Consider the following 18,767-nt stretch of genomic DNA (forward strand, 5'->3'; position numbering starts at 1 on the left):
ATGGTATGAATAAAAAACACTGCTTTTGCTTTCTCTGTGCACAAGGTAGGTTATGTCATTTTGAGGTCATACTTTTGTCATAGTTCTGTAAACATACAGGGATCCAAACATCAAGTATAGGTGCTCATTCATTCACATCAAAACAAACAAGTGTTTTTTTTTCCAAGTTGAAACACAAAATAGTAATTTCACTATTCACTAAAAAAATCAGTCTACATCGTGTCGTTTCCCTGGGTCCGGACACAAAATTTTGTGTGCATCTAGCAATGTCCTGTAGTCCAAGGCACCGGGAAAAATATCTTCTGGAATGCCGTATCCAGGCCTGACATGATGCCTGGTCAATATCCCCACATGCCTCCTCCATTGTCTGTAAAACGGTTATGTGTTGATGGGGATGACCGTCATAGACCTTCGAGCGCCAGGCAGAGAAGAACTATTCAATTGGACTCAAGAATGGAGAGTATGGGGGGAGGTTGAGTACAGTGAAGAGTGGGTGTTCTGTAAACCAGTTGCGGACCAAAGCAGCCCTATGGAAACTAACATTGTCCCATATGATGACGTATCTGGTCTGCTCTGGTCTCTGAACATTAGTGAGCATGTCATGTAAGGTGTCCAGTAATGTAATAATGTGTTTAGTGTTATATTGGCCTAGGGTTGCTTGATGGTGAACAACACCATTTTGACTCAAAGCTCCACACATAGTTATGTTACCACCACGTTGTCCTGGGACTTTGATTATGGCACGGTGTCCAGTAATGTTCCTGCCACGTCTCCTTGTTTTAGTGAAGTTACTGTAAAACCTGCCTCATCCACAAAAAGCAGCTCATGACCCATGGCATCTGCCTCTAGCTCCATCACTCTCTGGACAAGACAAAACAAATGCAGCACTGCAGGCCCATGCACAGCAATACAGTAGGTTTTCATTAGTTGTCAGTTATTATAATCATCAAAATTTAAATAAATAAACACTTGAAATATATCAGTCTGTGTGGAATGAATGTATACATTATACAAGTTTCACTTTTTGAATGGAATTACTGAAAAAAATAAACTTTTTCATGATATTCTAATTATATGACCCACACCTGTAAGTCATGTCCCCACAAGATTGCATTGTATAGCAGTAGCTATTGATTCACATAGAGTTTGTTCCTAAACTGATCTAAAATAGGGCCCAGGTTGACAAATATCAGATTTTTCAGACCTGGGCTCTATTTTCAGATCAGACCAATCAATGAATGGAGGTGTTAACAGCAATTTTCTCCTGGATCGGCCCACCACTGGATCGACAACCCCCCCCAAATAAAAATAACAAACACACAGTATTATGCTGTAGCAACACTTCATAAACTGAACCCAAACATTTAGATTTGGACCTATTCCTAATCACAATAACACGGGGGTCCGGGGCTCTCTGTCTTTAAAGTGATTTGAGAGGGACAGGATTCAGGGATAGGCTACTAAAGACAGGCTTATCTTCTGTGTGTCTCACGTCATGTTACCCCATGCATTAAACCAGGGGTTCTCAAACTTTTGTGGCCCGGAGACCCCTCATGTGGAATATTCTCCACGGACCCCTCAAAATCGCAACACATAAAACTTAAGTTAATTATGTACAGCGGGGAAAGAACACGTCAACATGTTTTTCAGTAAGTATACTTCCAATGAGGCTATTTGCATGAAATTTTCACCAGACATTAGTATTAACTCAGATAATCCACCCATATAAAAAATCCAAACATTAAAGTCCATAGGTAGAGTTATGTGCAATAAAGTGGAATGACACAGGAAAAAAGTATTGAACACGCCTGCTGAAATTTCTTAAATACTTTAAAAGCCTTTATTCGTAATGACAGCTTTAAGGCATTTCCTGTATGATGAAACTAATCAGTCACAGTATTCTGGTGTGAGTTTGGCCCATTCTTTTAAACAGATAGTCCTTTAATATTGAAGATTTCAGGGGTCCCTGTTGTGAATCCTGATCTTTAGTTAACTTCCAAAACTGTTCAATTGAATTACAGTCAGGGCCTTGATTTCCTTTCTCTGAAACCAATTGAGAGTTTCCTTTGCTGAATGGTTTGGATCATTGTCCTGCTGGAAGGTCTAGACATGTCTCATCCCCATCATCCTGGTGGATGTAAAGATTCTTCCGGAACAAAATGACTCCATTCATCATTCCTTCAACTGTATGAAGTCTGCTAGTACCATGAGATGAAAAACAGCCCACACCATGATGCCACCACCTCCAAACCTCACTGTTGGTAGGGTATTTTTAGGGTGATGCACAGTGCCATTTCTCCTCCAAATATGGTGTGTAGTATGACATCCGAAAAGTTAAATTTTTAACCAGAATACATTCTCTCAGTATTTCATAGGATTGTTCAAATGTTGTGTAGCAAACTTTCAACTTTGACATGTTTTTCTTCAGCAATAGAGTCATGCGGGATTAGCGTGCATAGAGGCCATGGCGGTGGAGTGCATTACCTATGATTTTCTCTGTAACAATTGTACCTGCTGCCTCCAAATCTTTCTGGAGCTTTCTCAGAGTGGTCCTTGGCTCTTAGGCTACTCTTCTGACTATCCTTCTGACTTCCTGGTCAGAAATCTTGCAAGGAGATCCTGTGCATGGCCAGTTGATGATGTAGTGATGTTCCTTCCACTTGCAGATAATGGCTCCAATACTGCTTACTGGATGATTCTGAAGTTTTGAAGTGCATCTGTAACCAGTTCCATTAATGTTTTGCAACAATAAGGTTGCAAAGATCTTGGGAGAGCTCTTTGCTTTTACCCATCATTAAATGTTTCTTGTGTGACACCTTGCTAACAAAAACCTTTTCATAGCCCACCAGTGTGTACTAACCCAGCTTATATCAATTTGTACAGATAGGAGGGATACTTTCTCTAACTACTTATAGATTCCAGTTTGTTCCTTGCCATTCTTTGCGTTTGTGTACTGCTTTTTCTTAGCGTGTTCAATACTTTTCCCCTGTGCCATTCCACTTTTTTACTCATAACACTACTTTTTGACATTAATGTTTGGATTTTTATATATGTGTGGATTACCTAATGTCCGGTGAAAATTTCATGCACTGGAAGAATACTTACTGAAAAAAATGTTGACGTGTTCAATACTTATTTTCCCCGCTGTAGCTGTAGGCCTATAGCTTTTTTTCTGTTATGCTTATGTTATATGGATTTTAAAAACATAGAGTGCCAATACCACAATAGTCATGTTAGCACATTTTGACAGTATGTAGGATTTTTTTTTAAAAAGGATTGTTGTTTCTTTGTCAAATGTAGGCTTATTGAACACATAGTGTTTGCTTCACATAACTTTAATTTTGTTGGCGGTTAATTAATAGTAAAGTGTTTTGACATATTGATGTAATGTTGATTGATGACAAAGTTTGCTACAAAATATGAAATTGTCTTAATGTATCAGCAGATCAATTTGCCCAATTGATCTGCTGATACATTAAGACAATTTCATATTTTGTAGCAAACTTTGTCAGGGACCCCCTGACAATGTGCTGCCGACCCCACTTTGAGAACCACTGCTGTTAACCATTTATTTTTAAAAACCACATGTCACTGTCTGACTAAATGAAAAATATAGGCTACTGAACATGGACATCGTCATAGTTGACAGAAATTACGTTTTGTGCCAACATGTTGTAGAAACACAAACACAGCCTTTATTTGGTGCAAATCTTCTCCTTTACTTTGGTTATAGTCCGCGATTCACATTAACTGTAGGCTATCACCACAAGTGTATACTAAACCGTTCGTTACTAACCTACCAGTTGATAGCCTACTTTTTACCTGCATCGACTCGCGATTGATTGAGTAGTATAAGTATAAGTATATATACTTTTTTGATCCCGTGAGGGAAATTTGGTCTCTGCATTTAACCCAATCGGTGAATTAGTGAAACACAGTCAGCACACAGTGAACACAGTGGGGGTGAAGCACACACGGCGCAGTGAGCTGCCTGCTTCAACGGCGGCGCTCGGGGAGCAGTGAGGGGGTTAGGTGCACTTCAGCCGTGGCCCACTGGTCGGGGCTCGAACCGGCAACCCCCCGGTTACAAGTCCAGAGTGCTAACCAGTGGGCCACGGCTGCCCCAAGATTGTGCATCTAATGTTAACACTCGGTGGAGAGACCCTTTCCAAGTTTCACTTTCACTGTGTGTGAAGCTATTAAAGGCTAGGCCTATGGGAAATACTTTGACGTTCCTTTTGAGTAGGATCAGCTCCAAAAATGAATGGGTTTTCTTTAACCTGTGCTACACTTTTCCACCAAGTTGTGCGAAAATTGTAGGCTACCCGTTTTTATGTTGACAGAACCGCACTATAGCCTACATGGTGCAGTAAATGGAAGCTCTTGGTAGCGCGTGCAACTAACGTCTATAAAAACAATATATTTATGGAATAAAACTAGACCTCTGATTGCTGTTTACGGTTAACCAGTGTTGCCAGATTGGGCAATTGGGCTTCTTTTGACTTCGTCGGGCGGGGGAAAATAAGCTTTAGGCGGGCAAATAACATTTTGAGTTGAATGGTTCTCTATGACAAAATCGTTGTTGGGCCGTTTTTTTGCTGAAGATGGCGGGTTTTTGAACGTGATTGGGCGGAACTCACTCAACCCAATCTGGCAACACTGCGGTTAAACTGCGATAATGTAAACACCAGCCAGAGGAGGGCACTTATACAGCCTAGGCTACCATGCACTCGAACTAGTGGCTGCTTAGACAAATCCACTTGAGGGGTGGGGCAGGGTTACGCGATTGTAACACACACTGAACCTGTCATGAAGAGGCCAAAATGATTGACCTGTCACCCCCCAAGCCAAATGGATGCAACTGCAGTTATAGGCTAGGCCAGGGAATAGGCTTGTTTGAGATGGACTGAGTCTGACTTGGTCTGGCTTACTACTTAAACGTGATCTTCAGAGGCTAGCCGGGAGGAGCTACAACAGAGGGCAGCTCATCCCGGAAAGACAGGCTACAGTCTGCCTGACGTGACTCGCGGGAGACATCGCGGAATTTTGTTTGCAATAAACACAGCAGAACTTACATTCTTACTCATTAAAATGAGCATGATGACTAACGAAATAAATTCTTATGATGTAGTTTAAATAAACCACTGTTGTCATACAGTTAACAGGCCTACATTGTAGCACATAAATTAAATATCAAGTGTTTCCCCTATATGTGTGTCTATCTATTTAGCCAACAGCAGAAAATTACAGAATATCCAAACGTTTTCAGTAGGCTAGCCTACCATTGTTGCAGAAATCACGTATAAGAAGGTATCCCTTCGATTTCTGTTTATTTTCGCATAGCAGCATGAGACTCCCGTCATAATCGTCATGAGGAGATTCCTCCCAAATGGCCCTATCACGTCTTTGAACTGACGTCATGAGGGCGTGTTTTAGCTCGTGCAGCTCGTGGAAGGCAACTGCAAGATCTGTCTGCAGGCTAAGACTCCCGCGATATTTTAAGGTCATGTGACATGGTGTCATGGTGGTAAGTCCCTCCCCGGCTGACAGAAGTCGGACAGAATTTCTAACCAGCAAGCATTGCGTCCATCCCAGTATGCATTGTGTTCAACCCAGCATGCATCACATCAAGTCAGATCTGCACAGATCTGCCTCAAGTCGAACACGCCTAATGTCTAATAAGGGGAGAACCGCTAGCCTGACGTAGTCATACTCAATTCTAGTCAGAATATGAGTCTGATACTGCTCCATTGGGACGTAATTATGGGGCGTGTCAACCGATGGGGGGGGGGAATGCCTCTGCACTCAATTGGATAGACCTAACCAATCAGAGCAACAAAATAGCTTACCGTGAGGTGTAGGAAGAAAACACACGAACCATCCTTCTTTTCCTATATCCCCTCCGTTTTTAAAAATAATTCTGTTGAACAGTGATATGCTACAAACATGTTAAACAGCTGGGAAAAGCTGTCGCAAATCCCTCGAACAGGTGGTCAATCAGAAATTTCAAACGAACGAGGGAACATGTCGCAATGCAACAGCGCTGTTTTCCCTTGATGAAAGTGAAACCACGAGTTTTCCCACATCTCAACTTTTGCCAAAGTTTTCAGAAATAATCGTTTTCAGTGATACAACCTCATTAAATAATATGAATTTTCAATATGGGGTCTTAAAAGTCATGTATCCTTCTAGCCACAGCGTTTTTGTTTCAAACATAAGCATAATCTAAGCGTGCTCAGATGACGTGATAGACCAGGCGCTGTTGCTCACCTGTCCATCATCGTAAAGCCTGATTTGATTGGTCCGCCCGATATAGGGCGAGCATACTTCCACCACATTGAAGCAATGCCAGACCGAACTTCCCGACCTGTGGGCGGGACTAAGTTCGGAATGGCACCCAGGCTAGAGAACCGCCACTCTCGGGAAACTTCCGGTTTCTGAACTGGTTGCAGTTCCTTTTCTGGTTCCACATGAGGGCGCTCACGAATAAGTGCAGAATGAATGGAGGCCTATGGAGCTGTACCCCTCAAATCCACTTTTCTCGGGATATAATTTTTTGCCCAGAAATTCGAATGTTGCAGTCAAAAGAGGGGGCAGAGAAAATACAAACCGCTGAGTATTATATTTTTTGAGTCACTTATTTGTTCTAAAAAGCCTTTCAAATGTGTCAATGACGTCATTCATTAGCAGAAAGCTAGTGTGTTGTGGGCAACAACAACCCAACCTGTAAGAAATCGAAAGGACGTGACTACTCGTTCATTCAACTTTTGACCTATAATCCATATTGAGCTTGCATTTCTCAATTTCTCAACGACAACCAGGTGAAAGAGACAAATTTAGCCGTCTAGCTCCATAGACCCCCATTGTTTTTGCATTTATTCGTGATCGCCCCTAGCGGAACTGCAACATATTGCAGGTACAATGGAGTTAATAGGGAGTGATCCGGCTCTCCGTAAACGGGCTTTGGCTAAGCCTAGGCCTACACGACGGGCCGCAAATAGGCTAAATAACTTTAAAAAATAAAAAAATCCCGGAGGTCACCGGCCCACATGTGGACCGGCCCAACGGGCATTTGCCCGGTTGTACAGATTACCAGTCCGAGCCTGGGTGTTAACAACAACCTGTAAGTCTTTATAGGTTTTTTGGCTTGTATGTTGCCATAAATGGTTAGTTGATGTTGGCTGTTGAGGTATTCATGTGGTGGTTATGATTTGTCTTGGTGTGTCATAGTACATTGTTAAGGTTGTTTCGGTTGTTCAGGGGTGGAAGTGTGTAACCACACAGGTTTGGCTATCATGTGACCTTTGTCTTGTGTGTACTGAATTATCAAACGGAGCACTTTATTACTTGGCAGTAACAAGTTCACATAACATACAGAAACAAGAAGCTTTATTTGGAATTCCTTTTCTGATACACATAATCACCTGTTCAATTGATATGTTTGACACAAGACATTCACAGGCAACAGGGCTTAGTCCAGAGGGTTGGCTGTGAAGAGGTAGGCTAGCACGGCGCCACAAGTGTTCAGTCTGAAAATCATGATGATGCGATCCATGCAAATCCCCAGCTGTCTGCCTAGCCACAAGATTTCTAATGCCCATTGTGGTATGCTTTGCTATTCCTCTGTTCCTCTACTCTTGTTAATTATTCTCCGTTTCTCTCATTGAGAGATTGCTTGTGTCTACATGTAGATTGCTGCCTTCGGCTAACATTATTATACTAGTCAGTTGATGTGCACAGCCAAAAATGTGGTACTTAGTTGGTCTGTATGCTTTTAGGTTTGTAAAGTATGTTGCAAAGGATGTGACTGAAATGCTGTTTATTCTATTTTAAAATGGCTATTTATTTTTTAAAGTCTGAAAAGAGTAGACGGCTATATGTCGAAATATGTCCTAAGGAGAGGGATACTTTTTCTATAAACCACTTTTTCCTGAGTTTATTTTATGTCATGTGTATTACTGTTTGCACTGTGTATGAAAAAAAAAACACTTCACAAACAACTAAACATAATTGTAAGGATAACAGTTAACACAAGCTGAAAAGTTAAAAAACCCAAAAAGTACAAATACTCAGAGAAACCTATAAATCCCTCCCTTCAGTTTCCCAATAAACAGAATGAAGCTAACTCAAGACACTGGGCAGAGATTCAGGAGAGAAAGGAGAGGCTTTGGGACTTCAGGAGATAAACTCCTTCTCTTCCTCTCTTCCTCAACTTTTCTCTCCTGGTCCTCCTAACTGTTCTGTGCGTTCTCTCCACCGCCCCCGCGGATGATGCGCTTATGACCCCTCTTTCCTGCTGGGCCGCGGGGTTTAGCAAAGGCCTGCTTGAAGGCATGCTGTTTGGGATGCACCTCATCGTAAAGAAACTCTTCTGTCAACTCCTCACCACTGTCAATCTCCATCTGAAAACACACACACACACACACACACACACACATACATAAAATGCACCAGCTGCTTGGTCAACAAAACATGCCATGATAATAGTTTGGCTATTGTTTACTTTACAACATGAATGTTGCTATGTGTATATTTTTGATGGGGCATTTTTTTCAGAGGTGATGCCCTACCTTATCGCCCAACATTGTTAAACAGTTACTTCTAGTACAACTATTTAGGTATAGCAGTCATAGTTGTGACTAGAATATTTGAAACCAAACAAGACCATAGTTGAAAAGTTGAAATAACTACTGTCAAGACACTAGAGTTCTGGATGGTAGAGGCAACACTCACATAATTGTGCAGTTGAGGCTGAATGTGTTGGCATCCTTACAGATTATTGAAAAAATGATGTCATTGCAGCATACCTCATTCTTCGCCCATGAGGTATATACACAGGGATTGAAATGCATTTCTTTTTTTCATTATTCTTTACGATTAAAGCACAGTTTTAGAGGATTAGACACAATGCGACTAAAACATGGGAAATTACTGTATTTGAAAGATGCAGAAATCTCATTAAGAGCTACAGAGAGTGTTGAAAGTGATAACCTCTCAAGGCACATTATTAGGTGAAGAACACCATAAATTCAAGTCGAAGTATAATTTGCATTAACATGGAATAAACGATGATGAATGGGTGATCACTTTTGTCAGTTTCAGATTATTTCAGAGAAAATATTTGTTCTTTCTTTTTTCTTTGAAGGGTACCAACAATTTCAGCCACAACTGTACTGACTCAAAATCAGTCATTCTATTTTCAGCCTGTCATCAAAAGATATCTATTATTAACATTCTGTGGAAAGGTTATAAAGTGTAAATGACCCAATACAAATTTCACTGCAAGTATATAATCTAGTATGAAAAGTGTTTATACAAAGAGGTATACAAACAAAGTATAAAAACAAGATTTTGTGAGGCAGGCTCTTTAATGTGCCCTCTAGCAACCTGAGGGGTATTTCACAAAGGCAGAATTAAGACATCCAAGATAAGTGATAAAGCGAGGTTTGACATAGCGTTGTCTGGTCATCCTAGCTCAACTCGTTTCACTAATGCCAATCCAGGACGAGTAGGAGCGACTATGTCAAGCCAGGTGTAAGTAATTCAGGATGTGTGCGCGTTCTCGTTTCTGCTCCAAAGTGCCCACGGTTGGAATAAAAAAGACGCGGAAAATAGAGTCATTCACACAAAGTGAACAACCGCTTTTGATATAGACTAACAATGAAGTAAAGTTATCCTTTTTGGAATGGGGAATCATGGATATTTCTGTAAAACAGCAGAAGTAGGCGTGGTAGACCGACTGAATGCAAATTTACGTATGCACCCACGTGTGAGTGCTTCCTTGTCTCGGCACGCAACATCATTAAGAAAGCGCTTGCCACTGCAAAGATGCACATATGATATACCTTAATATTATAGTTGAAAATACCTACTACCCAGAACTTGCCCCTCCACTTCCAATCAACTACAGTAGGCTATTCATCAAACGTCTATCAATAAAATAAGCAAACAATGAGTACCTAGGCCTATGTTAATAATTATAAGGCTATCACAATTAAAATAATAACCATATGGTAGTAGGCAGACAATCTGTTTTGTTTTGCGAGCAAATACATTTAGCAAATAGTTTATAAATGGAATAAAGCTTCTTAAAATTAGCACGGAGGTCTGATGTGAATGACAGCTAGCTGAACCAATAAGACCACATAATTACCAATAGAATTAACTTAGCTTGGCTGTTAGCCTGGTCGGGACTAGGCTAGGTGCAGAGAATAAATCCCCATGGTAACTTATGTGCCATCTCTTTTGTGAAACCAAGTCAAGGCTAAATTCATCCAGGATAACCTAAAAATCCCAGCTTAATCCCTTATCTAGGTTTTGTGAAATACCCCTCTGGACTGAACACAGTGTTGGTCTACACCAATGTGCGGCATTGAGCTGACCTTCTTGGCCACCTGTAGCTGATAGTCTCTCTCCACCTCGTCCAGTAGACGACTCTTACAGCTCGAGTAGAGCATCCGCTCCTTCACGCTACAGCTGTAGCCTGGCATGGAGTAGATGAACACTAGAGGAGGACATGAGGGGGAAAGTCAGAAGAATGGACATTTGGGGTTGTGGCTGTGTCTTTTTCAAGCTTGTGGACGGACGAGCGAGTGGACTGACCAACAGACTCGAGGTATTCCCCTTCGTGCGAGTGCTTGTAGAGAAAGAAGTGGTAACGTGGTGTGTCTGTGGGGACCCGGTGGGGTAGATCATGCGTCTCTGTTGGGTTGGTGTGAACCAGCCCGATGGTCTCTTTCTCTGTGTCCAGTTTCTGCAAGAGATTAATGCTGCCCCATTATCACATATTGGTCAGAATCCTCTGGATGCAGCCTTGTTAACAGTGACACAAGATCAAATCGTGTGTGTGTGCGTGTGCGTGTGCGTTTACCAGTTGTATGTAGTTGATGCGTTTCTCTGAAAGCTGTTGAAGGGCACGCTTAGCAGTATCTTGTAATGGGAAAGCCAGACCCTGGATTGTCTGTGGTTTGCTCAAATCCACAGTCATGTCTGCATTTACCTATGAGGAGAGACATACACCGTTTGGTTAGAACATGCACAGTCATTCTCTCTGCACATACAGTAGATACACACACAAAGTAGTAACAATTAAGGTACAAAAGTCAGGTAGCATGTGTATAAATATATATCCAAGAACTTACCTGCTTAACCCTGCCCTGCAAAGGAAAGGTGAGAAATCATTGATATCACATCATGGTGTTTGTCTACAGACTAAGGGTTTTTCACATAGTGAGCAGGGACTTCCCCCTAACTAACCTCTGTCCTTTTGATTTGCTGAAGCTCCTTTTCTGCCGCTGTGAGTGGAGCTGGGGCAGAGCATAAGTTCAGGTATCTTTGGTATCCCTCAAGACAGATGTCCTCCTATAGACATGAAAGATCAGAAACCATATTCTGTCAGGCGACAGAAATCCCTTCTGCTGAGCTCGAGAACATCAATCCTCAGCGGGGAAAACAGTTCTCCTGGTGGTCATTTCTCTCTTCATGACAATCAATTATTTTTCTCTTTCCCATCCATGGTATTTCTTAGAAATGTGATTGTGATCCATTTGTGCGATATTTCTGAGCTTTGCATTCAGAAGACATTCCGTCATAGAAAAAAAAACTCTGGAATAAAAGGAGGCCCCACATGAACTGGACTCTGGATTAGTGCTTTGTACCTTCGCATTGCCAAATATCTCATCCTTCACTTGTCCTCCACCAAACTCTTTCTTCACTGTGGCACGTGTGGCAGCGTAGAGCATCTTCAGTCTAACCTATGAGGAAGTGGAGGAATAACATATTACATTAGTCCAATCTGTGCCTACTGCATGAGTGTTTGCATGTACCTGTGTGTGCATCCCTCTCTCTATTCATGTGTTTGGGTCTGAACTCGGACATACTGACCGGTGACTGGTCAGGTGACCAGGAAATGAAGATCCACTCATAGCCTTGTGCATTCTGAGAGTCCAGCCGGTACAGGATGTAGCAGGGCTCCTGATCATCTAGAAGTGGTAACAGGAAGTTGTCATAGTCTTGGTCCCAGCTCTGAGACGGCTTGTTGTATGCCCCCAGGACCAGCTGCTCTGAAACACAGAGCATAACTCCCATCACACACCCTATAGAAATAGCATACTCACACTCTTTAAAATGGGCTTTTTATACTTTACAATACAGACCATAATAACCTCATACCACACACACCCCATAATAATCACAATGACACATTGAACAGTAACCACATTTGACACATTATGTAAAAATCTCAATGACTTACTCACACATACAAAGTACCATCCATAGCCCACTGTCTAAAAATAATCTTGTGCACACAGTACAATCCACATGATCAAAAATGTCATCCACACAAATCATGCGTCTTATAATAGCACAGCTTCATTGAAAGACGTAAGCTTGATATTTCAGACCCCTTAACTGTCTTCATAAACATCCCCTATAACAACAAACAGCGCATAGTTGCACACTCACCCACACATACAGTGTTGCACACTGTATATTAAGCCTCATATTACAAGTAGAGACAGCAATAAAATTCCCAGCAATAAAATAACATAATAGCTCCACATCCCACATTTTGCGGTTCAGTTTCACTGAAGTTGTGGTTTCTGTGAGCCCAAGTTGAATGTATATACTGTATTTCTAAAATCTCTTACAGAATTTTACCTTTGCACAATGTCTTTAAAATTGCTTCTTATAACATTTTGAGTGCATGTAACAACAGCATATATTTGACAAATGGACTGCATTTGATATAAAACGGCTTTGTCATGTCTCTTATCTGCCTGCCAAGAGCACGGAGCAGCTCATGCTAGGGTTCAGTGTCTTGCTCAAAGAGTGTTATTGCCAGGGTTCCCACGGCTCATGGAATTTCTGGAATATCATGGAATTTTGGAAAGTCTATTCCAGACATGGAAAGTCAGGAAATTTAAAAAAGAAATGGGGGCAAAGTCATGGAATATCAGGGAATTGAAGCAGTTTAACATTTACTTGCCAAAATACATTAATACAAATATTTCCATGCAGAATTGGTGTATATCTGGTTATCAGCTTTACTGTTTGCTTGAGTAGACCAACTTTGTTTATTCAATGACCATTTATTAATCTCCCGCTCAAAAAAAGTAAAAGATTCTTTAACACTTTGCGGCTGCTCTGGAATTATTGATCATTATATTATACCATTCATTATAGTATAAGTCATGGAAATTCAGTTTTTTTTTTGCCAGGGAAAAGTCATGGAATTTTCCTTCTGACTGTATTGCCACGAGGGCCAGACTTGACCTGGGACCCTTCTGCTTGCTCTGCAGCCTGAGAACACTGATTAAATAGTAGAATATCAAGATTGCATCCCATTCGTCATGTGAGTGACACTTGCCACCACCCACCATGCCACCTCAAATTACACTCAACAAGAACAGGCTGCTCAGATTCCACATCTCTGTAACACACCTGGTCTGGCCACAGACGCACAGATCACCTTGCCTGTCTCATGCACAGATCATATCACGTTCGAGACTTCTTACAGGACACAGGCGTGCACATTTTCATGGTCCACTTCCCACCAATAGTGTTCTTGCATGCTTCATATCTAGAAACTTTTGTATGTTCTTGTCTTTCAGCCCTGTAGATCCAGTCCTTGTCTGCAGTCTTGAATCTTGAATCAGTCTTGAACCAGAACTCATCCTTCCTTTCTTTGCGCACCCTCTGACCATCTGTCTGTCAGCACGGGGCTTAAATGACATCCCCCTCTTTCACCACGTGCCCATTAACTATGTATCAGCCTTCATTCACCTCTCTATCGGCCTTCTCCTCCAATGTCCATTCAGTCTTTCGATTCTTTATTTGCACCTCTTTCTGTCCTTCTCTCTATCTCTGCATTCATCTCATTTTCTCTGTGATGTTATCATTGAACTGTATTTGAACTCGATGTTCTGTAGTTCACAGGTAGCTGATACTAAATGCATCCTGTTATGTGTCTAAATAGACACAGTACTTCAGATAATTTCCTAAGCGGTCACTCCGAGAGGGCTTCCATCAAATTAAAAGTCCATTGTTCCCATTCATTTCATAACTGCTTCTGTGCAGTATCTCAAAGGGACGGCAGCTGTTGTGAGCACATGTATGTCTGAAATGATTGGGCTGTGAGACATGTGAATGGAAGTGTTCCTACAAGTCCATTTATAAAGCGTCAGATAACCCTGCTTGACCTGTTAAAAGAGCAGGGAGCGGAGGCTACAGGCTCTGAATAAACTCCTTGGCTATGGTTGTGTCCAGCTTTGCCCATTGGTATAAATATTAGCCTCAGTACTGTTGCAAATTAAATATAGCTTTCAGTATAATAGGATCATTATCAGTCATAATACAGCCTCCTGAAACAGACGTGACAATTAGGACTTCAGTTCATGACACCAAACATACTAGTCCATCCATGTAAAACACTAATCCAATCAAATATGGGGTTCACAGACAAAACTACTCTTCCAAAAGTTCCAATGTCACGGGATGGTGCTGGGGGATTTCCTGACCATCTTTTGCTGCAGCTGCTATTCTCAGCTTCCACACATTCCAGCTATCAGCACAGACACATACTTTCCATTGGCTATCCTCACACTCTCACACAAATGCCCACACACACCCATGCTCACACACACTTGCCCTAATGTACACAGATAAACTCATATACTTGCACATAAATTACTATGTCAACCTAAACCTAACCACAGGCACGTACACAATTGGCAGATTCTCTTCTTGTTAGGCCTGTAATAATATAGGGATGAAAGCGAGGTGTTGTTTGGGGTGGGCTTACCCGTTGCTCATTGTTTACAGAATGATATCTTGTCATCAACAAAAACCTGACAATGGAGACACATGTGTGCTGTGTGTAGTCAACCAATCAGACGACAGACAAGTGAATGACAGGAAATGAAGACATTCACAGGAAACGCTGTGCACACGGTGGCTCTACCCCACGTCAACCCTCAACATCAGTCTGAAAATATCAGCAGACGGCAGGATGTTTCCCAGCCCAGAGACAACCCCCGACTGGACCAGAGACTCACCCAAAGCAGTCCTGTCTGCATACCTCTGGCGGTACCCAAAACATCCCGCACATTTCAGTGACCCCTAGAAACTGCCCAGAAACACATGCGGTGCTGTTCTGCAGACACCCCGTGACCAAATGGCCCGTGTGGCTTTGAAGTGAAGCCACACAGTCAGTTTGATTCCAAACAGGAACACGAGGAAGCTTGTGAGAGAGCTGTATATAAGCAGCAAAGGTCACATGATTTATCCATGATTTATTTATTGAGCTGTGACTCAAAAGAGTTTTGATTAGTGAGTTCACTGAGAGGAGATCATCTAGTCCAAGGGGTTTATTGACTTGGTGCTGGATTAAACTGATAGCAGGTTGCATCATTAGCTTGGACACCCACATCATTTTCCGCATCAAAATATTTGTTGTTGCAGTGGAGCCAGTTAGCAAATCAATATTGACTTCACTGTGGCTTAGTGAGAGGACATTTTTATCTATCCTGCCCATTAAGCAACTCCCACGACCATTAAGCAACTCCTAGTCATCTCCCTAGCAACAGACTGGGATAGCCGAAAATCCCTTCCCATGTCATGTTCAGTAGCAGAACTAATGGTGGCATTGTTGTAGCAACATTAGAACAATTTTGAGGCACCTTTTTGAGGCATGTTTTACTACAAGTTTTGTATCATGTTTATTTTGATGGTGTACGCTCATGTAAAAGCCAGATAAACACCTGTTGTTCACACTAACGTTAGCTGCCCCCAGATATGTGCTATCTTGCTCTGAGGTCTGGGTTTGAGCACTGCACTAAATGTGAGAAAGCCTTCAAAGCAGAACATTAACTATATCACCAGTTACCATGTTAGCAAGCTTTTCACTATGAAGGAACTGATCTGAAGCTTGTTTGGTCACCCTATATAGTTTAGTTGTTTCTAACCCTTCACTACATTGTAAAGTTGACCATAGTTGGAGATGTGAGTACCAGGCATGTTGTGATTCATATAAGAAAGCTAGCTGGATTACCTGACTGAGGCCTGATTGTCTGTTTTCCTCATTCAGAGCAATGAGGTCACGTCAACTGATAGTAGGATCACATTTCACAGGACACCATGCACTATACACTATACCAACACTCACACACACACACACACACACACATTTCATATCCCTCTGTGGACCAAAATCCACAATAATTAATAATAGCTGAAAATAACTGAGATATTAATAGTCTTTATCAGCTGATCCAGGTCAGATTATTGAAAAACAAGTCAAGTTGACACCTGATGTTTCACAACAACAGAAATTTGTTTTGGTTCCTGCTACTGGAAAACCATTGCACCAGAGTTACACAACATCATGTGACTTCCTTTTCCAAACCATGATGGTAACAGGGTTGCCAACTCTTACTGGTGTGAGATTCATGTGTTTATGTTCTGTCTCTATTGACTTCAATGAAGTCTATTGACTTCAATGCATCTCATGCCAACAAATACTCATACTTGGGTCAGTCTTTATCAATCACCCATCAATCTAGCCTTGAAAGTTGGCAACTCTGTGATAGCACCAAACCAACCCACTTCTGTTTTAAACTGTCAGCACAAGCAGAAAAGTCAATTAATCAGTATCCAGTCAAAACCTTTCAACACAAAGAAGAAATCTTATGACCTTAGTTTTATAAGCTTTTAGTCTGTGAATGAGAATGACACCATGCTGAGAGAATTTGTATGTATGTTTAAAAGACATTTTAATTATTTGGACGGATTAAAATTATTATTATTTTTGTAATTATTTCTTGACCCTGATTATTTAAACTCAAAACTATTATAAACTCTATTCCACTATCAATGAAAAATGTTGCTCTGTGTGTTGCTTGCTTTGAAACAAAGTACTGTGAAAATAGGTTGATGGCACAACAGGTAGGCCTACTATATTCAGTGTTGATACACAGTTCTTAAAATACTTCTAAGGGAACTGCAAGCAATACGCTATCTCTACGTTATTTGGCATTGTACACCTGCTATCTCACTTGCTATTTAACCTCTGCCACCCGTGTGTCCGAGTGTTAATCCCCCCCATCTTTAGTTCCCCGTCAGGACCTCCCCCCGGCGACTCCACTCACCGTCTCGGATCTGCACCTGGATGATCCGAATGGCAGTTCCACTCCGCGCCCGCATCAGGAACTCCCTCAGCTCATCCGTCACCACCAGTACCAAGAACATGTTTCCCCCCGAATGGCCCCTGTGCCCACCCGTCGAGCGAGGCTCTCCCTGGGAGAGAGAGAGGAAGAGGAGAGGCTGCCGCACCACGCTACAGAGGCCGAGATCGAGGGCTCTGGAAACAGAGGCAGAAAAAATTGTCTTGTAGAGGCAGGGAAGAAGTGAGCACCGGCAGATGAGATAGCGAGCAGTGACTGGAGTGTGGGAGATATCTCTGAGGGAGCATGTGCACAAATGAGTGAGCAGTTACACAGGGAGAGAGGGCACGGTGGTTGGGGTGGGGGGTGGGGGTCTTGTAACTAGGACAGGATCATGTGTGTATGCAGCAGGAACCCGATCCCCTCTGCCCCAAATTTAGCTGCCACTGACTGCTGTCTGGCTTCAGATAACGCCCTCCCCTCCAACTAACTCTGCACCCTCCACGAGCACCACACCAAGACAGAAGCCCACTTGCTAAATGTGTTAAGTCACCTGGAGAAAATGTAATAAAAAAGCAAGAGAGGATCTGGGAATATACAGAGATGCTTTATGTATGGAGGCAAATTAAAAAGAGAACTTCTAGAACTGTGAATAATAAAATCACCTACCATTCTAACTATGATCTAGTCATACATTAATACGATCATAAGGAAGGCTGGCTTTGTGTTGGGAACAGCTCTGGAGCCCAAGCTCTGGAGTTGGTGGTGGAGAGAGGGATGCTGCACAAACTGTTAAATATATTGGACAATACCTCACATTCACTACACAACTTACTGGTCAAATAAAACAGTGTTTTCAGTTTGAGGCTACGCCAACTAAGCTGTAAGAAAGACAGGTAGAGAAATACTTTTTTACCCACTGCACTAGCACTTTATAATGACTCCCCCCTGTGCAGAGAGAGAGGAATAATTTTATAATAATTTATGTATAGTATGTATGTGTATATATGTACAGTATGTATGTGTCTGTATGTACAGTATGTATGTGTATATATGTACAGTATGTATGTGTCTGTATGTACAGTATGTATGTGTCTGTATGTACAGTATGCATGTGTATATATGTGAATACTGTGTTTGTATGGCTTCTGGAACACTGTCATTTCCCTTTGGGGATGAATAAAATAGATCTATATCTATCTATCTATACATAAACCCATGTGACACTAGAAATTGTTACTTGGCACAGTGCACCCTCCATGTTGGCAGGAGAACAAGATTCCTTTATGGTTACTGAGAATGATTATCCAATTTACAAAACCTCTGGGTTTTTGCAATCTTGTGCTTTCACTTATTCAGTCAAATTGAAGGATTTTTCTTAGTAATTTTATTTCACTCGAAACCAGAGCAATTCTAACCATAATTTTCCATTTGCTTTTGACCACATAACAATGTCAACAACCCCAGACAGGGGTCTGGTCTGGTCATACACATAGACAGAGGGCATAATATATTTTGATTTAATGACCTCTACACATCTATTCATCTATGACATCAGTGGAGTATGCTCTGTAGCTTTGTGCATAAATAAATAGCAAAGCCAAA

The 18,767-nt window shown here is 41.7% G+C and overlaps 2 protein-coding genes across 4 annotated transcripts in view; one reads left to right on the forward strand and one right to left on the reverse strand.

The window, feature by feature from the left end:
- Window positions 1-17,479, forward strand: part of hemk1 (HemK methyltransferase family member 1) — a 47,631-nt gene extending 30,152 nt beyond the window's left edge. Inside the window, exon 12 of one of the 2 annotated variants that reach the window (XM_042090908.1) lies at window positions 17,089-17,479. The gene's annotated coding sequence lies outside the window, so the exon portion shown is untranslated. The remainder of the gene's footprint in view (window positions 1-17,088) is intronic. The other variant, XM_042090907.1, reaches the window with a different exon arrangement.
- On the reverse strand, window positions 7,373-17,281 carry LOC121707912 (twinfilin-2). Of its 2 annotated transcripts, XM_042090898.1 has the most exons (9): window positions 17,148-17,281; window positions 11,884-12,062; window positions 11,658-11,753; window positions 11,257-11,361; window positions 11,142-11,156; window positions 10,871-10,999; window positions 10,603-10,753; window positions 10,383-10,504; window positions 7,373-8,402 (listed from the first exon to the last, which is right to left on the reverse strand). In XM_042090898.1, exons 1-9 carry the CDS (start codon window positions 17,245-17,247, stop codon window positions 8,232-8,234), a joined length of 1,068 nt encoding a protein of 355 aa, XP_041946832.1. In that variant the 5' UTR covers window positions 17,248-17,281; the 3' UTR covers window positions 7,373-8,231. The 2 variants fall into 2 exon arrangements, with proteins under 2 accessions (XP_041946832.1, XP_041946833.1); XM_042090899.1 differs by lacking the exon at window positions 11,142-11,156.
- Window positions 17,480-18,767: the final 1,288 nt, after the last annotated feature.

This window comes from Alosa sapidissima, chromosome 4 (assembly GCF_018492685.1).
Source record: "Alosa sapidissima isolate fAloSap1 chromosome 4, fAloSap1.pri, whole genome shotgun sequence".
In the NCBI taxonomy this organism is placed as follows: domain Eukaryota; kingdom Metazoa; phylum Chordata; class Actinopteri; order Clupeiformes; family Clupeidae; genus Alosa; species Alosa sapidissima.